The 19,266-nt window shown below is 42.4% G+C and overlaps 1 protein-coding gene across 1 annotated transcript in view; it reads right to left on the bottom strand.

The window, feature by feature from the left end:
- The window catches only part of dpy (dumpy), a 155,213-nt gene that overhangs the window by 79,287 nt on the left and 56,660 nt on the right, over nucleotides 1-19,266 (bottom strand). Inside the window, exons 6-21 of the mRNA XM_066391702.1 lie at nucleotides 15,192-15,323; nucleotides 14,025-14,237; nucleotides 13,817-13,972; nucleotides 12,607-12,849; nucleotides 11,590-11,843; nucleotides 11,170-11,536; nucleotides 10,751-11,119; nucleotides 9,289-10,668; nucleotides 8,889-9,182; nucleotides 5,838-8,837; nucleotides 5,595-5,748; nucleotides 3,940-5,540; nucleotides 2,950-3,799; nucleotides 2,582-2,757; nucleotides 1,606-2,529; nucleotides 144-281 (exon numbers count right to left, since the gene is read on the bottom strand). Coding sequence (XP_066247799.1) covers nucleotides 144-281; nucleotides 1,606-2,529; nucleotides 2,582-2,757; nucleotides 2,950-3,799; nucleotides 3,940-5,540; nucleotides 5,595-5,748; nucleotides 5,838-8,837; nucleotides 8,889-9,182; nucleotides 9,289-10,668; nucleotides 10,751-11,119; nucleotides 11,170-11,536; nucleotides 11,590-11,843; nucleotides 12,607-12,849; nucleotides 13,817-13,972; nucleotides 14,025-14,237; nucleotides 15,192-15,323 — 10,251 coding nt within the window. The remainder of the gene's footprint in view (nucleotides 1-143; nucleotides 282-1,605; nucleotides 2,530-2,581; nucleotides 2,758-2,949; nucleotides 3,800-3,939; nucleotides 5,541-5,594; nucleotides 5,749-5,837; nucleotides 8,838-8,888; nucleotides 9,183-9,288; nucleotides 10,669-10,750; nucleotides 11,120-11,169; nucleotides 11,537-11,589; nucleotides 11,844-12,606; nucleotides 12,850-13,816; nucleotides 13,973-14,024; nucleotides 14,238-15,191; nucleotides 15,324-19,266) is intronic.

Below are 19,266 nucleotides of genomic sequence, written 5' to 3'. Positions count from 1 at the left end.
GCTTAGGCCAGGTATGTACGAGGTGAGATAATTACCACAATAAAAAGCCTTCTTTGTACTGTATACACAATTAACCATAGAAAGAAATTTATAAATTATTATAAACAAAAGGGCAGATTCTTTGAGGACAATGCTTGGCTTACCCTTCCGGCATTCATTTTCGGGCTCGCCCGAAAATCCGGGTTTACAACGACACACGAAGAATGCTTGTTCTCGTATGCATTCCGCATTCTTACCACAACCTTCAGTCCTGCAGTCTAGAGCGCTTCGATCTAATGAACCTGAAATAGAGAATTAATGAAGATTGAATCGCTTCAATAAGAAAATCCAAGAGCTACAAATTCCAAATTTCGCTCCTACTTAAATTCGCTTAGTCTCAGATAGTCAGATAGTCTCAGAAGTACCCGACCTTACATATAGATTTCGATTTTTTTGTTAAAAATCTGCCTATATTACAAAGTAAAAAAAGTGTATTTAAGATTTGATTTAAGGTTCCAATACTTTCATTTGAAATACTTTCATCTATCATCAAAGCGAAGTTAGATTCTGCTCTGGGGGCTCTGGTTCTTCGTTAACAACTGTGAAATATTGGGTGGCAGAGTTGAAACGGGGTCGTACGAGCTACCAAGACGAACTCCGCAGTGGTCAATCCAATGAGGTGACCACTCCAAAAATTGTTAAAAATCTACAAAATTGCACTGGAAGAACATCGGCTAAAATTGGGCGAGTTAGCAGATATGATTTCAGAAGTCAGAACACATTTCAGAAAGTACTGCATATTGCATTTTGACCGAACAAATGGATATGAGAAAGCTGTGGGCAAGATAGGTGCCGTGATTACTCACAATTGAACAAAAACAGCGCTGTAAGGATGTTTCAAGGGAGTGTTTGGCAAAGCTTCACAGCAATAAAGCCGAATTTTCGCATCGATTCAGAACCATGAATGAAACATGGGTCCATCATTTCACACCTGAGACGAAAAAGCAGTCATAACAATGGACTCAACGAGGAGAATCGGTTTCAAAGAAAGCAAAAACCGTTCCATTTGCATGAAAGGTAATGACATCAGTTTTTTGGGATGCACGTGGGATAATTTTTATTGACTATATTCCTAAAAGAAAAACAATCACGGAGAATATTATACAGCATTTGAGTGAATAAATTAGGAAAAACGACCGCATTTGGCGAAAAAAAAAGTCTTTTTTCATCACAACGGACCAGTCTACACTTCTGTCATCACGATGGCTAAAATCGATCGACTTGAATTCGAACTTTTTCCTCACCCACTTAATTCGCCAGATTTAGCCTCTTCAGATTATTATCTATTTCCAAATTTGAAAAAATGACTCAGTGGAAAAAGATTTACCAATAATGAAGAGATGGAGACCGACGTTGATACCTATTTTGAAGCGTTCGAAGCTTCTTACAATAAACAGGGCATAGAAGTCACAGAACATAGCTGGGAAAAGTATGTCAATCTCAAAGAAGATATTGAGAAATGATGTAATGTTTTCCAAAATAGTATTGGGCCGAGTACTCCTGGGATTATTTTCTGGCTTAAATAAACTTTTTTGTGTTTCTTAACCAGCAATATATGTTACTTACATTCAATAGTAGGATCGCCAGCTGGTTTGTTTGAAGGGCACACACATTGTGGTTTTCCGCCAACCACTTTGCAGATGGCCCCCACTCCACACAAGGTGTTCTTGCACAAATTGACGGTTTTACTGTCACAATTGCACCCTTTATAAGCATCCCCAATGCACCCAGGAGTGCAACTGCACTCGTAGTTGCCCTCTCCTACATCTTTACATTTGGCGTTAGTACCACAGGGATTCTTCAGACATGCCTGAATTCCTCCCTGCTTGCATTCAACTAAGGCATTTCCGATATATCCAGGAGGACAGGAGCAGAAGGCTTGTCTGTCGATGATTTTACATTGGGCATTAGGCCCGCATGCTCCCTTTTCTAAGCATGGATTAACGCAAATTCCATCAGAGCCGCATTTTTTATTAGGCTCGCATTGTTGATCTTCTTTGCATTGATAGGGAGAGCATACGGCATTAGGGTCTCCTTGGTAGCCATCAGGGCATAAGCAAACTTTTCTGTGTTCGGATGCTCTACAAACGGCATTCTTGCCGCAAGCAAAAGGATACTTGCAGATATTGATACATTTTCCTTTACTGCAAGTTTCAGAGCTTGCACAGTCGCTGTCAGATCTACACCCGGGAATACAAGCTCTGTTAGAGCAAATTTGGCCTTGGGCACAGCCCAATTGAGGAGAACAAATACTTCTACATTGCCCTTTAAGACATGTTTCTCCGCAGGAACAGTCGCTTGTGGATTTACACTTTTTGGTACAATATCCAGCAGAATCGCATTCACAATGATCGTTACACTTAGCGGCAGCTTGAACGCAGGAAATCAGAGGATCTCCCAAGAAATTTGAAGGGCAGCTGCATTGGGCCAGATGGTTTGTCACCTTACAGTCAGCACATACTCCGCAAGTGGCAAAACCATCGCATGGATCTAGATTGAGAAGCTGTAGATAAGCGATAAGGTGATGGGTAATAGAAATTACCTTGGCATTTGCTATTGATGCAGGCCTGGTTTTGAGGGCATACAGAATCGTTTCTGCAACCCATAATGCAGAGTCGATTCTCACAGATTTGGTTTGCATTGCAAAACCCGTCAGAATTGCAGACGGTTTGGCAGATACCTCTAACGCAACGTTCGTTTTCTAAGCAGTTTTGGTCTCTATAAGAAAGATTGTAACATGTATTGGTAATGTGATGGAAAAGAAGAATAAGAAGTATGGAGATGAAAATAATAGGTTCAGATCAAAAATTGTTTCATCCAACATTGACTGAGGGTAATATTTAGAAATTTTTAGGAAAAGTTAGTGTCAAATCGAATAAATTTGTGACATCCTGTATTAAGGGAACTTACGTTTTACAGGTTCCCTGACAAAATCCTTCCACGCAAGCTTCATCTCTCCCGCATACACTTTTGGTGCTACTGCAGGCCTTGGACAAACGTTTACAAGTGTCCTGGGGATTTCCTTCAAGCGAGACCGGACATTCGCATATTCTTCTGTGATCCACTACTGAACACTTTGCATTGGTACCGCAAGCTGTTGGTGAAGCACACGGGTCTATGCATTGGCTGTTAACACACGATTTATTTTGAGGGCACCCCGAATTTGCTCTACATCCAATTGCGCACTTCAAGCCTTCGCAAATCTCCCCACTTCTACAGTCATCATCTTTGCGGCAAATAGGTTTGCACACCCCACCCTCACATCTTTCATTATTTAAACATCCCCCATCCGAACCACAAATACTTCTGCAAAAGTCGTCCTTGCAGATAAGGTTCTTATGAGAGCAATCTGAGTTTTGTGAACAAGGCTCCGCAGGAACTCTCACACAACCAATATTTGCCGATGGATTAGGCACTAGCCCTTCTGCGCACGAGCATGTGGCACGATGATTCACGACGGAGCATTGCGCATTAGGGCCGCATGTGCTTTCACTACAAGGACTTGAGCATTTGTTGTTAAAGCAGGATTCGCTGCTGCCACAATCCTCGTCTCCGCGACAGCCGAAGATGCACTTATTACGTAAGCAAATGTGGCCCAGGAAGCAGTCATTGTCCACTCTGCAGGTCAGCATGCACTCCCCCTTGAGACACTTCTCGTTGAACGCGCATTCGATGTCGGATTTGCATTGAGGCATGCAGATGTTGTCTTTGCAAGTTGAGTTGAAGAAGCAGTCCGATGTTGAAGAACAGGCAACTGGTACTGAGGAAATATTTATTACAGAAATTAAACGAAAATGGGAATTGATAGATTTTGGTTGGCTCGGGTTTGACTCAATTAACCCGCTTTCTTAAGGTAAAAAATATATTCAATATACTCGACAGTTTTCAAGATTTACTTACATCTAATGCATTCCACAGCGTGATCTCCGGTAAATCTATCCGGACATTTGCACGTTTTCTGATGATTTGAAGTTGAGCACACAGCATTGATACCACAAGTCTTAGGCACCAAACAAGGATTGAGGCACTGTCCCTCTAAGCACTGCTCATCAGTCTGACACTCTTCGTTATTTTTACAGGCAGGACTGCACAGGTTCCCATGGCAGTAAGTATTTGAAGGACAATCGTGTGTAGTCTTGCAGGTGACTACCTTGGGTCTACATCCCTTCTCCGCATCCCCCTCATAACCGTTTCTGCAGCTACAGTGTGCATTATGATCTACAGCGATACAATCGGCGTTCTGACCGCATGATTTATGTTCACAAACTCCTTTGCATTTGTTTAGTGACTTATCACATTGGGCTACTGCAGGGCAGTCCGAGTCTGCAATGCATTCAACAGACCTTTTGCATCCGTCGTTATAAGGGTCTCCAATTAGGTTTGGAGGGCACTGGCACTTGAATGAACCTCTGGAGTTGATGCAAAGGGAATTTGGCCCACAAGGATCATCAGCGCAAAAATCTATTAACGTGCACCCTTTGAAGGCGTCCCCAGTATAACCAGGCTGGCAATAGCAGACTTGCCGATGTTCTTCTGCCGAACACAGGGTGTTCTTGCCGCAAGGATTATGTACCAAACAGGCGATTTTGCACATATTTTGATCGCACAATTTATCACTTGAGCATTCTTGGTTGCGTTCGCATTCGATCTTCTGACAACCGGTTTTCTCGTTGGTGGGATTTCCCTTAAAGCCTTGCTTGCATTTGCATTGAGCATTATGCTTATTTGAAATACACTCAGCATTGCGGCCACAAAGGACACCTTCACAAGCATCAACGCATTCGGGTTGACCCAATGAGTTCGACAAACATTTCTCCGTGAGGTCACATTCAGTGTTAGTTCTACACCTCACTTCCTGTTTGCAAATACTGTCTTGGCAGAATTGGAAGTCCGGACAAGATGAATTTGATTTACATGTGGGCTGACAATAGCCATCGATACATAGCTGATCAGATATGCAATCACGCGTGCTTCCACATAAAGATGTGCAAATCCCATTGTAGCAGTTAAGCCCTTGAGGGCATTGCTTGTTGTTAGCACAATACTGAACAGCTATGCAGCCTAAATGTGGATCTCCAGTGGTGCCAGCTTTGCAGCTGCAGACAGCTTGATGATTCGCAGCTGTACACTCAGCATTCTGGCCGCAAACGTTAGACAATGAACATGGATTTCTGCAAGTCGAATCCACGCACAATTTGTCAATGGCACAGTCGTTGTTGTCAGAACAATCAATTGGGATGCAGTTGTGGTTCACATCTTCTCGGGTCTTTTCAGGGCATCGGCAAATTGCCTTATGGGCAACGGGGATGCATTTGGAGTTAGAGCCGCATGTGTTGGGTTTCTCACAGGGGTTCTTGCAGATTTCGTTATCGCAGAAGGCAGTAGCTGGGCAATCTGAGTCTGATAGGCAATCTCCAGGTTTGCGACAGCCGGTGGTGATTGGGTCTCCTACTAGGCCTTCTCGACAGATGCATGAAAAGCCTCCTTCAGTGTCTATGCAACTAAAAGTAAAAATCAAGATTTTGGTGCCAGTTAAGTTAAAGTACGATACTTACTTTGCTGTGGAATGGCATGGGCGATTTTCTTCACATTCATTGATATTAACGCATTTATCGTCAATCAACTTGTACCCATCTGCACATAAGCAAAATGCTTCATGATTTTTTGAGAAACAAGTCCCTTTTCCACAGTCGATAAACCCACAAGGATCTGAAAGAATTTAATATCAATATTTAATCTTTGAGCCAGAAATATTTATCAATCATATCAATAATTCAGCAATAAATCAAGTAACATACCTATGCATTTATTTGCATGTGCATTGCAGAACCTATCAGCAGGACAATCATCGTTTTCAATACACTCCACCCTGAAGCATCCCAAGTTCTTATCAAAAGGATTTCCCAGGTGACCTGGAGGACATGCACATGCCAATTGGTGACTGGTCACTTGGCACAAAGAATTTTTGCCGCATTTGTCGCAGGGATCCTGGCACTTTCCTCGTCTACATACTAACTTTTCTGGACAGTTTTTATCTGATCTACATTGTCCCGGTCCGGAGCACCCAAGGCTCGTGTAAGGATCGCCAATCAAGCCCTCGGGGCATGTGCATTTATAAGAGCCAAGGTCGTTTTTGCAGACGGCACTATGATGGCATGGGTTGCTTGCACATTCATCGATGTCAGTGCATCCTTGTGGGGAAGCCATGAATCCAGAAGCACATTTGCAGATCCCTTTAACGCAAACTTGCGACGTTTGACAGTCACCATCTCGAGAACACCCGGGTTGACACACCTCGTCCTTACAGATTTCTCCAGTTAGACAGTTGCTATCTCCAAAGCAAACCTTCAAACAGCCTTTGTTGGTACATCTCTCCCCAATTGCACAGTTGCTATTGCCTTTACAAGTAAAGGTGCATTGCTCGTTGAAACATTGGTGATTTGCTGGGCATTTGTGACGATCATTGCAGAGAATTGGTATTCTAATGCATCCTTGTTCTGGGGTAGGATTGCCGACGAATCTAGTAGGGCACTCGCAGGTGGCTTTATGGTTCTTGCAGGAGCAAATTGCATTTGCTCCACAAGTGTCTTTGTTTTCACATGGGTTTTGGCAACGGTAATTCAAGCATGCCTGGTTTTGAGGGCAGCTCTTGTCGCTCCTGCAGCCAACTATGCAAGTTCCAGCCCTGCAGGCCTGAGTATCATCACATTGGCTGTGATCAGAGCAGGATACCACGCATTTATTTTCAACACAGTTCTCACCTTGAGAACAATCCTCGTTGTTCCTGCATACAGACCGGCAAATTCCTTCCTGACATACCCCACTGAGACACTCCTTATCTGAAGAACATTTCGATATCAGTTTCAAACATCCAGTGTCTGCGGTTTTGTAACCAATCCGGCAAATGCAACTTGCAGTACGATTTGCTGCATTGCACACAGCATTGGGACCGCAAGTTTTTTGAGTGCAAGGGTTCACACACTTTCCTTTCACACAAATTGTGTTTGAAGGGCAGTCTTCGTCTCGATTATTGCAGCCATCGCTTTTTTGCCGACATCCAGAGATAAAGGGATCTCCCACAGTTCCTTTGGGACAATCGCATTTGTAGCCCTTTTTTGTAGACGTACACACTGCGCTTACGTGGCATGGACTGGACTTGCATGAATCAATAAGAACGCACTCTACCTCAGCTACAGGGTTAGGGTTGTATCCTGGGGGACATTGACATACGGCCTTGTGGTCTTGCCCTATACATACTGCGTTAGTGCCACAAGAATCCTCCTCGCAGACATCAAAACAGGTGTGTGTAAGACGATTACAAAGTTGGTTTGTAGGGCAATCGAGGTTGTAGACACACGGAACTGCCTCACATCCCACAAGAGGATCGCCGATGTAAGAACCTGGAGGGCACTGGCATTTTGCTACGTGATTGTTAACTACACACAAAGCGTTGGGACCGCACTGTAGGTAATTGCAGGCTGGAACACATTTCTTGCGATTCTCTTCTGGAACCTTCCTGCAAGTATCCTGCTCAGCGCAATGTGCCTCGGATGTGCACTCGTCCAGTTTGATCAACTGACACCCATTGCGATCATTGGGATTTCCCGAAAAACCTTCAAAGCACACGCATTTTCCTTTATGAGTTTTTGCTACGCAGGCAGAGTTGTTAGGGCAAGTAAACTGGGTGCATATTGAAACGCACTTTAAGATTCCCAAGGCATCTGGTTGGCAGGATTGAGTACTTTCACAATCAGTGTCATGTTTGCATTCAGGAATTGAGGGCTTCTCACAAGTTGAGGTCACCGGGTTCCACATATACTCATCTTTACAAGCACAGGTAGGATGACCTGCTACATCAAGTTTGCAAGTCTCGTAAGTACCGCAAGCCACAGTTTCACACGAACTGATACATTTTTGAGTACCCTTTTTGTCTATAGCGCAAATGGTGCCGGATTTGCAATCGGAGTCCTCAACACATTCTCTTGGGTTCACTCTTTCTTCGATTTGGCATCCTACTGTGAGATCCCCAGGGTTTCCTTTGTAACCAGGGTTGCAAATGCAGGAAGTGCGGTGTTTTGATGTGACACATAAAGCATTGGGCCCACACTGTGCTTTACTACAAGCATCGACACATTTTCTAATTCCTTTGCCTAGCTGGAAGCAAATTTCTGACTTGCCGCAGTCATTATCGCTGGCACATTGACTGTCTTGTCGGCATCCACTTTTCAGGTCTTTGGGATTCCCGGAATGACCAGGGGGGCATATGCACTGGCCATTATCGCATACTGCTTTGGGTCCACATCGTACAGAATAGCACAAGTCCCTGCATTGACCTCTTTTGCACGAAAATCCAGTGGGGCATAATAATTTGTCACTGCATTGGCAGTTATCGGGTTCTCTGCAGATTCCTCCCTGTACTTGGGTGCACATTACGAAGGGATTTCCTGCAAATCCTTCTTTGCATCTGCAATCGTAGCTTCCTATGGTGTTGATACAGACCGCGCTGTTTCCGCAAACGCTGTTCTTGCATTCATCCATATCTTTACATTCAACGTAGGCATTGCCGCTGAAACCTCTCTTGCAAACGCAATCAATTCCATTGAAGGTTTCTTGACAATCCGCATTGAGACCACAGGCAGATGCAGAGCATCCCTTTCTTTCCAACCCAGTCTCCTTTAAGCATGCTTCATAGGGATTGCCGATGGTGCCAGTATTGCACACGCACTGGTTGGTCATAAGGCCATACTCACAGTGGGCGTTCTTGCCACAGTTGGGTTGACAAACTGGGCCAGATTTCGCTAAAAATAATATTTATTAGTTTAAATTGATGATCAATTGATCCAACTTACGAGGCATGCAAACAACATCAGGATTTCCCACTAAATTATAATCGCAGACGCATTTGTTGGTGCCTTTGTCACAATGCGCCCCCACTCCGCATATGACGCCTTGGCACCTCTGTTTGCAGCGGCCGCTAATGCACACTTTGGAACCTTCACATGGCCTACTGGAGGAGCAGACATCGGTGGTGCACAAACCTCCCGGGAATGGATTGCCTGTAAGACCTTCCACACATCTACAAGTTGGTCCTTTGGGGGAGGAGATGCATTGAGCTCCTAGAGCACAGGCAAAGCCTTGGCAAGCTGTGGATAGAGAAAAAACTGTTTTCAAATTTCTGAGCAATTCGAAAAGCAGGACTACAAGAAGTTTCTCAGTTTTCAGAAAATCATAAAAAACAAGAACACTTACGTGAAATGCATTTGCCTTTGCTATTCTTCACAAATCCAGGAGTGCACTTACAAACTGCTTTATGGTTATCAGCTTTGCAAACCGTGTTGGAGCCGCATGAAACTGCTGCACAAGGGCTGACGCATATACCATCTTGGCAACTCAGAATTTTGACGCAATCCTTATTACTCTGGCACTCTGATTTAACACTTCCCGGTGTATCCAGAATACATCCGCCTCTGTAGGGATCTCCAGTCATTCCCTTAGGGCAGACACACTTATAACCATCTTCGAGATTGAGGCAATGTGCTCCGTAGGCGCAAGGCAAAGTTGTACATTCATCTATGTCTAAACACCCTTGAAGAGGATCTCCTTCGTATCCGGGCTGGCAAGCACACGTAGGAGGATCACTAGGGGTGCAATTGGCATTAACCCCACAAGGGAAACGTTCGCAAGGAGTTTTGCACTTGTTGTTGTCGGATATATCTGTGAAGTACGGAGGAGGACACACGCATTCACCTGGTTGAACGCAGCGTTGATTTTCAGGACATTCTTTATCATTAATGCATTTTTTCTGATCTGGGGAGCACAATCCGTTGTAGGCGTCACCGCTGTAACCTTTAGGACAGCGACACTCGAACGAGCCTTGTTTATTGATGCACTGAGCCCCATAACCGCAAGTCTGCTCCTGTTCCATACATTCGTTAATGTCCTCACAAGTCCCATCAGTGGATGACTTAAATCCCTTTGGACAAGCACAATAGCTGACTCCTCCCGTGATTGTAATACACTCAGCGCCCTTAGGGCAACTATTGTCAGGGCCACAGCTGGCCAAAACGCAATTTCCGTCCTTCAGCTCGTAGGGCGGTTGGCATCTACAGTCAGGGCTATTGCATTCCAAGCATTCCTGAAAGGGGTTGCCATTGAATCCCGGAGGACATTGACAGTCATAGCTCCCCGGCAAGTTCTTGCACATTGCGTTAATTCCACAGGCAGATTTGTCTCTCAGCTCAGTGCACTCGTCGATGTCTTTGCATTTCTTCGAGCCTTCATCTCTAGTAAAACCATTAACACAAATGCAGACACCTTGAGATGTGCCTTCATCCAAGACGCATTGTTCTCCAGATGGACAAGGGTTTTCGTTGGAACATCCAGGAGTTGCAATGCGACTGCAGCCAGTTCGGTAGGCGTCTCCAGAGGTTCCTCCAGGGCATTGACATGTGAATGTGCCAGGTTCGTTGATGCAAATTGCCCCTGACGGGCAGGGATTTTTGGAACACTCATCGATGTCTGAACAGCCTGATGTTGTGTTAATGTATCCAGAGCTGCACATGCAAGTGGCTTGGTGGTTGACTAGCATGCATTCTTCATTTGGAGCGCAGTTGATGGTCTCACAAGGATCTAAAACAATATGTTTTTATACAGGGAGGCTCAGAATAATTTATTTCTCAAAAGTACTATGAACAACACGGGAAAAACTTACGTCTGCAATCATTTCCAATGTTAGGCTCAGGGCATAAGCAGCGTCTCTTATCATCGCATAAAGCATTGCCAGGACAATCATCATCATTTTTGCAGGTCACGATTTCATTACACTTAGTTTTGGCATCTGGATCTGGCAGGGAGCCTTCTGGACATCTACAGGTGTACCCTCCAGGAAGATTATCACAAAGAGCACCCAATCCACAAGTGTTGGGTAAACTACATTCATTAATATCCGTACATTGTTTATTCGGGTTCCCCGTGAAGCCTGACTGGCATTGGCAGGCAAAAGTACCAGGAAGGTTCGTGCACAACGAGTTAGCCCCACATCGTCCACTAGGCCCATTTACTTTGTCGCATTCATTGATGTCTGTAACATTTCATTTGAATATTTCAGAGCAATGTGGTTACGAGTATTACCAATGCAGCCTGCAGATATGTCGCTAGGATTGAAGGTCCAACCGTCCTCACAGATACAGTAGGCCTCGTTTCCGTCTGGCTTGCAGTAAGCGTGGTTACCACACTTGACGTCCTCACAAGGTGCTTTGCACTCCACCATGGGAGGAGCCCCAACGTACCCCTTGTCACACTCACAATGGAAACTTCCAATTGAATTAACACATTTAGAGAAGGGACCACAAGGATTTGTGCTATTTTCACACTCATTGATATCGACACAAACTGAGCCCTTTGGAATGAACCCTTTCTGGCAGAAGCATTGATTCTCTATACATTCAGCGTTATTGGTGCAGTCAAAGTTGGATTGGCAGAGGATATTTACATCCACCTAAAATGTTAAATAAATTCAATTGCTCTAGGATTAGTATGCAAGATAGTCACCTGCTCGCAAGCAACTTCAGGTTTGGGCTTTCCCCGATAACCCTGAGGGCAAATGCAGTTATATCCAGGACTGGTATTCTCGCAAATCGCGTGAGCTCCGCAAGGTTTTTCCAGGGTGGCGCATTCATCTATATCCGAACAACCATGGAAAGGATCTCCAATATAGTCCTCCTTGCAAGCGCAAACGTAACTACCCACTGTGTCTGTGCAGACGGCATTCACCCCACAAGGGTTTGGCTCACATTCATTTACATCTAAGAACATTTTATAGAATATTCCAGTTCTCGCGATTTTAGCTAGAAAAACGCTAGAGGCCTACCAGAGGAAGACAGACTGCAAGAAACAGAACAGGCAAAGACCACAAACTAAACAAGTACCAGCTGAAACAGAAATTAATTACGGTCTCTGCAAAGGCAAAATACAGGTCACAAAAATGTATACAGTACAGAAAAGGCTTTCTATAGGATCGCACCACCAGCGATAATGCACAACGTTCTATAGTGGTTATGTGGAAAATACACATGTTGGGCCCATCTGCAACACCTAGACAAGTCTTCATTGAGCTATTATAAATCAAATCGAACGAGTAAGTGAGCGATTGAATGATAATGGCTATGAGTGCTCTATGAGATGACTGGTCTCGTGTGAGAACTCCCGAAAATAAATCGTAAACAAATTCGGGAAAGTTAGTTGAGTTTGAGACTACCAATTTGTTAATATACGTTGTTATAGACTAAAGTGAGCAGGATTGTTCTTAATTTTACGGTGCTATCGAAATGGTACTTCCAACTATACAATAACAATTTCGGACGGGCATTCGTTTGGTCTGAAATATGCACATGAAAAAAATGTGACTCTGGCATCTTAAACAATTTTCATGCACAAACACTGCCATGTTTCAGACGCAAACATCACTAACGCTAAGCATTCCACAAGTCGACAAGACTACGTCAATTCTTCAGGCATCACAAACAACAAAGAATTGCATTCTCTATAAAGGAATTGAAGGAAACTAACTTTCACAATAATGCCGTCCCTGGCCCGTAAATCCCGGTGGGCAAAAACACTTGAAGGACCCGGGCAAGTTAATGCATTTGGCGTTAATCCCGCAAGCTCCCGGCTGGCCGCATTCGTTGATATCCACACACTCCTCAGCAGGTGATCCTGTAAATCCTTCGGGACACACGCATGCGTAACTGCCGTTATTGTTCAAGCAGGAAGCAGTTGATGAGCAGGGATTGGAGACGCATTCGTCTCTGTCTGAGGGTAGCCGCATCAGGACCGAAGCGATTGGTTAGTCGTTTTTATTTTGGGGGGTAAAGAGGTGTTCCAGAATTTGGGACATATTAAAATGGACATTTCTGGGTTTAGGGCCAGTTTGGCACTTCGCAATGATTGAAAATTTTTCAATTTTTTTCCAGGGACTCTCCAAATCAGAGTTCATTAGATCGAACACAGCAGTTAAATGGAGACGATTTGTACAAATAACAAGATAAATAAAGAATAAGACAAATGCGAAAAAAATAATCAAAGACAGATAAGAATAAGAAATAAAACAAATGTTGTACAAAAAACTATAAATATCATATAAGAAATTGTATTGTTGGTGGTGAGAGAAAACTGTGCCACATGATGTGATTGAACTGAAGAATCTTTGATGAAAAATGTTTCCTCGAGAGGTTAGAAAGAATTTTTCAAGAAGTTGAAGTGTCGGACTATGGACACGAAATAGATTTTCGTAATTGTGATTTCTCAAGTGGATGTTGGTTTTATGGACAACAATGATTTCCTTCAGTACACCAAAAGATCAATTCCATTATTATAATAGTGACCGTTTCATTTGATACACAAGCTTAACACTGCAGGAACACCTCTTTTTTCTCTATAAATAAATGGGGATTAAAGTGAGTTAGCTTTTTAACGGGAAAACTTGATTTCTTTCGCACTGATTACTCAGGTTAGTACTGTCCTAAAGCAATTATAAGTAACTATAGAAACAGTTTTGAAAATTAGACAAAACATGTTCTTTGGCGTAAGTCACGTCTGCTATTCATTACCTTAGCCCAATATCTGACCATCAAAAGAAAATCAGTCTTCACGTAGATTGATAATTATGTACATAAGGCGCAGTGATAATGAATCTATAAACTAACTCGCTTTACACTTATGTACAGCTATTATATATACAAAAAAGCCTTGAAGTAGGGTGTTAGGAAATTAGTTATACCTGAACACCCAGCCAATGGATCTCCTATGAACCCTGGAGGACACGTGCATTTGAAACTGCCCTCCAAGTTGGAACACAGGGCGTTCCTGCCGCATGGGTTGCGGGCGCATTCGTTGAAGTCAATGCAACCAGTAGTGTATGGGTCCCCTTCATAACCTATTGTTTCTGATACTATTGAAAAAGTTCTTCCTGCCACAAAAAATTCTACCTGGTGGGCAATGACACTGTCTTCCGCCAACAAGATTGCTGCAAGTAGCTCCAGGTCCGCAAGCTCCGAGTTGTTCACATTCATCCACATCTACGCACCCATCAAATGGATTGCCATAAAATCCTTCCGGACATAGGCAAGTGTAATTTCCAGGGGTGTTCTGGCAGTGAGCATTTTGTCCGCAGGCATTTGGGTGCTGACACTCGTCGATATCTTAATCGAGATTAGGAAAAAAAGTGTTAAAGATTTCGTGCGATGAGATAGGCATCTAAATCTACACGGACAGGCGATCAGGAGAAAAACTATTTAATACGCGCTTCATGGCTTGATAGACAGTAATTTGCATTAGGTACACTCAACTTCATTGGTAATGTGAGTTGACTGAAAGGGTTTCCGCATATTTTCTTGTATCAGATTTCAAAGGCGATAAGGAAAAAGCTGAACGCTGAAATAGTTGCAAATAACTAGATGACTCTGTTATTCGCTGAAATAAAGCACTTTCTTGCATCTAATTGTCAATTGAGTTTTGTAAGAGTGGCTGCCGTGTGTTTTATTACTGCAACGGATTGTTCGCCTACCATCTTGCAGTTATCATGTAAACCGTTCATGACTATACACGTTGCAGTTGGGTGGATACTCCCGCTTGTTTTGCCTCTTTAAAAATTCGCAAATAATTGCCTTGGCCGCAGAAATCCATTTCAAAGACTACTGACAGGTACATTCGTTGCACAAACCACTCGTATCTTTAATGGCGTAGGAAGAACCGAAATTACAACTGGTCTATTATTTCCTATGTTTATGTTCCCACACGAAAGCTGCCTCAAAGTTGGTATTGATTTGAAATTTAGAAAAAGACACTTGTTTTCTCATAGTCTCAGGATTCATCAAGTTCAACGCACCTGCAATAATTTTATCTAGCTGTTGAAAGTAATAGTTAAATAAATCCGTGTCCAGGTAAGAAAACCAGAAATGAGGTTTTTAATTACATCTGCCGCAGAAATGACTCTGGTTAAAGTTATATACGAAGTACGACCGCGACATTTAATCTTTTCAACACCATGCTTCAGCACGCATTCCCTGTGGCTTACAACAAGTGTTTGGCCATTTTTTTTTCTGCGGGTATTAAATGGTACCCGTGATGTTTGGGAGTGTTCGGTGAAACCTTACCGAGACATTGAACTTCGCCATCTCCCTGGAACCCAGATTTACATTTGCAGAGGAAGTGAGCCGGTAAATTGCAACATTCTGCATTTTCCACACATCTGCCTGATATAGCGGGATCGCTGCATTCGTCGATGTCTGAAAACAATAAAAAGACTTATATATTTTTATCAATAACTCATGCGTGGTTTACAAAAACTGAGAAATAGCTCTTCGATGATTTCATAATTGAACAACACGCTACAGCACCTTATGAGAATAGTAAGTAGCATTTTACAATCGAGACGAAAGTTTGCTACCGCGGGCGAGGTCAGTAATTTTGTCAAGAAAGGTAATCTGCCTTGCTTTCAACAGTACACAGTGCTTTTTCTATGACTAAATAATTATTCCAATTTTTAGAGATGACGCCTGGTTTTCGTGTATTCCAAAATCCTTAAGAAACACCCAGAGAGCTTTAATTTCAAAACGAACCATCTTAAATATCTTTTATGCATATGTGTATTGTATGTGATCTTTTCGCTTTTAAATGGTCAGCAGACGTTCAAGAGGTGCCTTGTGAATCGCAAATTCTAAACAGTTCTAAAAAAAAAGTCCAGGGATGTCAAATCCGTTCATCTTGTTGGCCTTTTGCCGGGAAATTGGTGGTTGACCCACTCACCAAGTGGAAAAACAAAAAATCCGCATAAACGAATGAAGACAATTGCGTTAGTTGTTTTCGAGAAACGATAAAAGAACGCTAAATATTTGGTGACCCAATTTTCTTAAGAGCAGTTTATCTCTAGACGTTGCATACAGTTAGCGACAGATTTTCGCCCAGTGTTTGGATAATATATTTTAATGAAGAATTTGAAGAGTCATTAGAGCTTCAAATTTATTTTCAAAATCAAGTTTAGCACAATATAACTCAAGGCCTGACACAGATTCTGCGATTACCACAAATATAGCAAGCTCTTTCTGAGACTACCTGAACCTCCAGAGGTTTTCTTGTAGAATGATGTAAAGGCCGTCTAATAATTGAATAAAGCATTACCAATATAAACTAGTAGGCTAATAGTGAAAAGTTACGTCAACCGTACTACTACAAGTTCGCGAAGTAGTTCATTGATCTTCTAAGGCCGTTGATCTTATAGGAGAAGAAGCATTATGAGTTGACCGACGCGAGGCGCTATTACATTTCGCTACGGCCTTTTAACTAGAACATTGCAGGCTCGGATAACTCCGTTTTCCTTTCTTCAAAATTCTTCGTCGCAGAAGTCCGTAACTTTCCAGCTGAAAGGAAATGTCGACAGTTCAGCTGTTTTTTCCTTATTTATTATATGGAAGGACACTGATAGATTATGATAGGCGAGTCAATAGGTAGCCAAGAAATCGTCTATCTTTCTGTTTTATCTCAGAAAATAATTGATTCTTACGCCAAATGAGACTCGAGCTTAAGTGCCCTTGAAGATTCTATTAAGATTTTATGGTCAACATTGGTGAAAAGCTAGATCGGAAACTAATAAAAATTATGAAGCATATTGCTCGTCTGAGAAGACGCAGTAAATTTGCTGGCGCCGCCTTCACGATTTGCCATTACAGTTCCAGTACCAGTCGTACTAATATTTCTGACTGTCATACCTACCTCATAGGCCGCAATCACGATTCACAGTTTGGCACATACAATATACGATAAAAATGTTTATTGTCACTATGGTGTGAACTTCTGAACCGATGGAATATACCGTATACCCTTTGATGGCTCTAGCTTTTAATTGCTAATTGACACATATATAGTCGCAGCAAATAGCTAACAGTACTCCGCTTGAATCATAGCATATCATTTTCCTAAATGGATCAATTTCAAGCTTTTATATTATAGATCGTGCGAAGCCAATTTGGTTCAAACACGTAAATCAAAATATCCTGGCTTCAGGCGCATTCCTGCAGGGGGTACAGTAGGAATTAACCTCCTTCCTTGGTAGCGGTATATGCAAAACATATCGAAGTAACAGTTTTGCTATTATTGTTATTTTGCGGTATTGGCAAGAGTTTTTCCAACATCGGCATATGGCTTATTCAATCAGCACTAAATAAGCCATAGTTTCGCTGCAGTTCTAGTGTTTATACGCATATCAGCAGGAAATGGACGCGTGCAATGAGCCGGGATAATTAAATAAACAGTTGCAAATTTGTTTCCCTGAACTGTATTAGACGTTAACATCATTGAGAAAATAAGAGCTGTTCTGTGACATAACGACGATATGAATTTTCTTTTCTACAAAAGTAACGGTTAGAGAATTACCTTCCGAGAATTTCGCTTTGTTATCTACCTTTGGATATGCGTGTGTGTAGATTTAATTGACTGAGAATTCTACAGGAAAGCTTTGTATTCGACTATTATTAGGTAATTAAAAATAAAGATGTGTAAAATAGTAGATTTTTGTATGCAGCAGGTTTGAGGTATTATGCAGATGAGGTCAAGACCTGCTAATCCGAAACTGCTCTTACTCTACCAAAATCCTCCCACGTATTGGACATATTTTGTGATATATTCAGGTTAGTTTCGGTTATCTAGCGCTACCGGTTAGAAGAAAACAAGGCACGAATCTGGAAGAAAAAACCTCGTAAGCTTTGGCTAAAATTTTAGAAGCTCTTGAGGACGTGAAACTCAAGGTGGCAGTGAAGAAGACAGAGGTGGTTACCGTGTATGGTGGAAGGAAACTACTGAATACGCGAATGAGGGCGGATAGTATAGTGGTGGAGAATCAGGAAGCAGCAAATTACCTCGGAGCGTATCTGGATAGAAATTTAAAAAATTTGCACGCATCTGTCGAGAATCTATATAAGAGCAATGTCTACGAATAAACAATCTTATAAGCCCTAGGATGAGCGTACCCAGATACAGCAAAAAAGAGACTTATATGCACCGTCTATACATCAGTCGTGCTCTACGGGGTCCCGATATGGGAAATGGCGAGGAGATTTCAATCTACAAGAAAATGCTGATGAAAGTGAACACCAGACTAGTTCTAATCATTACAAGTGTTTGTCGAACGGCACTGTCAACTACATTGGAGGCTTTGGCAAAATTGCTGTCAATTGACCTCCTAGTAAAGGAGCGTTCCGGCATGTACAGATGCGACAATAAATAGAAGTAGGAAGCCAGAAAAAGACTAATGCATGCACGAGTGTACAGATGGATAAGATTGGATCAAGATTTCCATTCCGGATTTGACGGCATGGATGTAGCACAAGTGGGGACTATTTACTATCTAAGTCAGGAACTTACGGGATATGGAGTTTTCTGTTAGTACTTGAAAGGGATCGGTAAGTTGGAAATTGACGAGAGTTTATTTTGTGGGAAATCGGATAACCTGCAACATTCATATGTAAAAAATTTGCCTGTCTGGGAAAACAACTCAGGAACACTTTCATGGAGGAATTTAATAAGGAAACCTGCGCGAACCTCCTATTGAAATTAGAGAAACACTGGGATACAATTAAAGGGTACCTGGAGGCAGTAATGAAGATAAAGGTCGAGGAAAAGTGAATTCGCAACCAGCAGCAGAGAATCTAAAGAACAGAAATATATATATATATACTATCCCCCATCCAAAGTAATGCCAGATGGCGATCGCAGAATGGAAATGGGGTGAAGAATAGGAAAAGTTTTAGTGGGTATTCTGCGAGTTTTACTAGGGCGAATTTCATCAACAAAATCAAAGGCCCCCGGGTAGTATCTAACGCATTTATTTTATTCGTCGTAAAAAAGGGTTAATTCAGGTTAAGGGTAGAAAACGCGAGCTTTCTGCTGGTTCTTTCAGGAGTATATCGGAGACACCCCAAAATACACTTTATAAGAGTATCCAGAATAGAAAATAAAGTGAGAGATAGTGACAAAACAAAGAGCTGAAACTGAAGTGAGATGAGATTGGAAGGGAAGTGACCGAAAGTGACGCGAAATGAAGAAAGTTTAGAGTGATAGTGAAAGAAATTATGAGAAAGAAGCCTGCGGCGGAAAGAAAGAGAAGAAAGGCTAACAATAGCAATGCATGAGGTTCTCAGTGTCCCGAAGTAATGCTAACAAGACGGTTTTGGAGCC

The sequence above is a fragment of the Euwallacea similis genome, chromosome 7 (genome assembly GCF_039881205.1).
Source record: "Euwallacea similis isolate ESF13 chromosome 7, ESF131.1, whole genome shotgun sequence".
NCBI classification, from domain to species: Eukaryota; Metazoa; Arthropoda; class Insecta; order Coleoptera; family Curculionidae; genus Euwallacea; species Euwallacea similis.
This window is presented reverse-complemented; position numbering and strand designations above follow the sequence as displayed.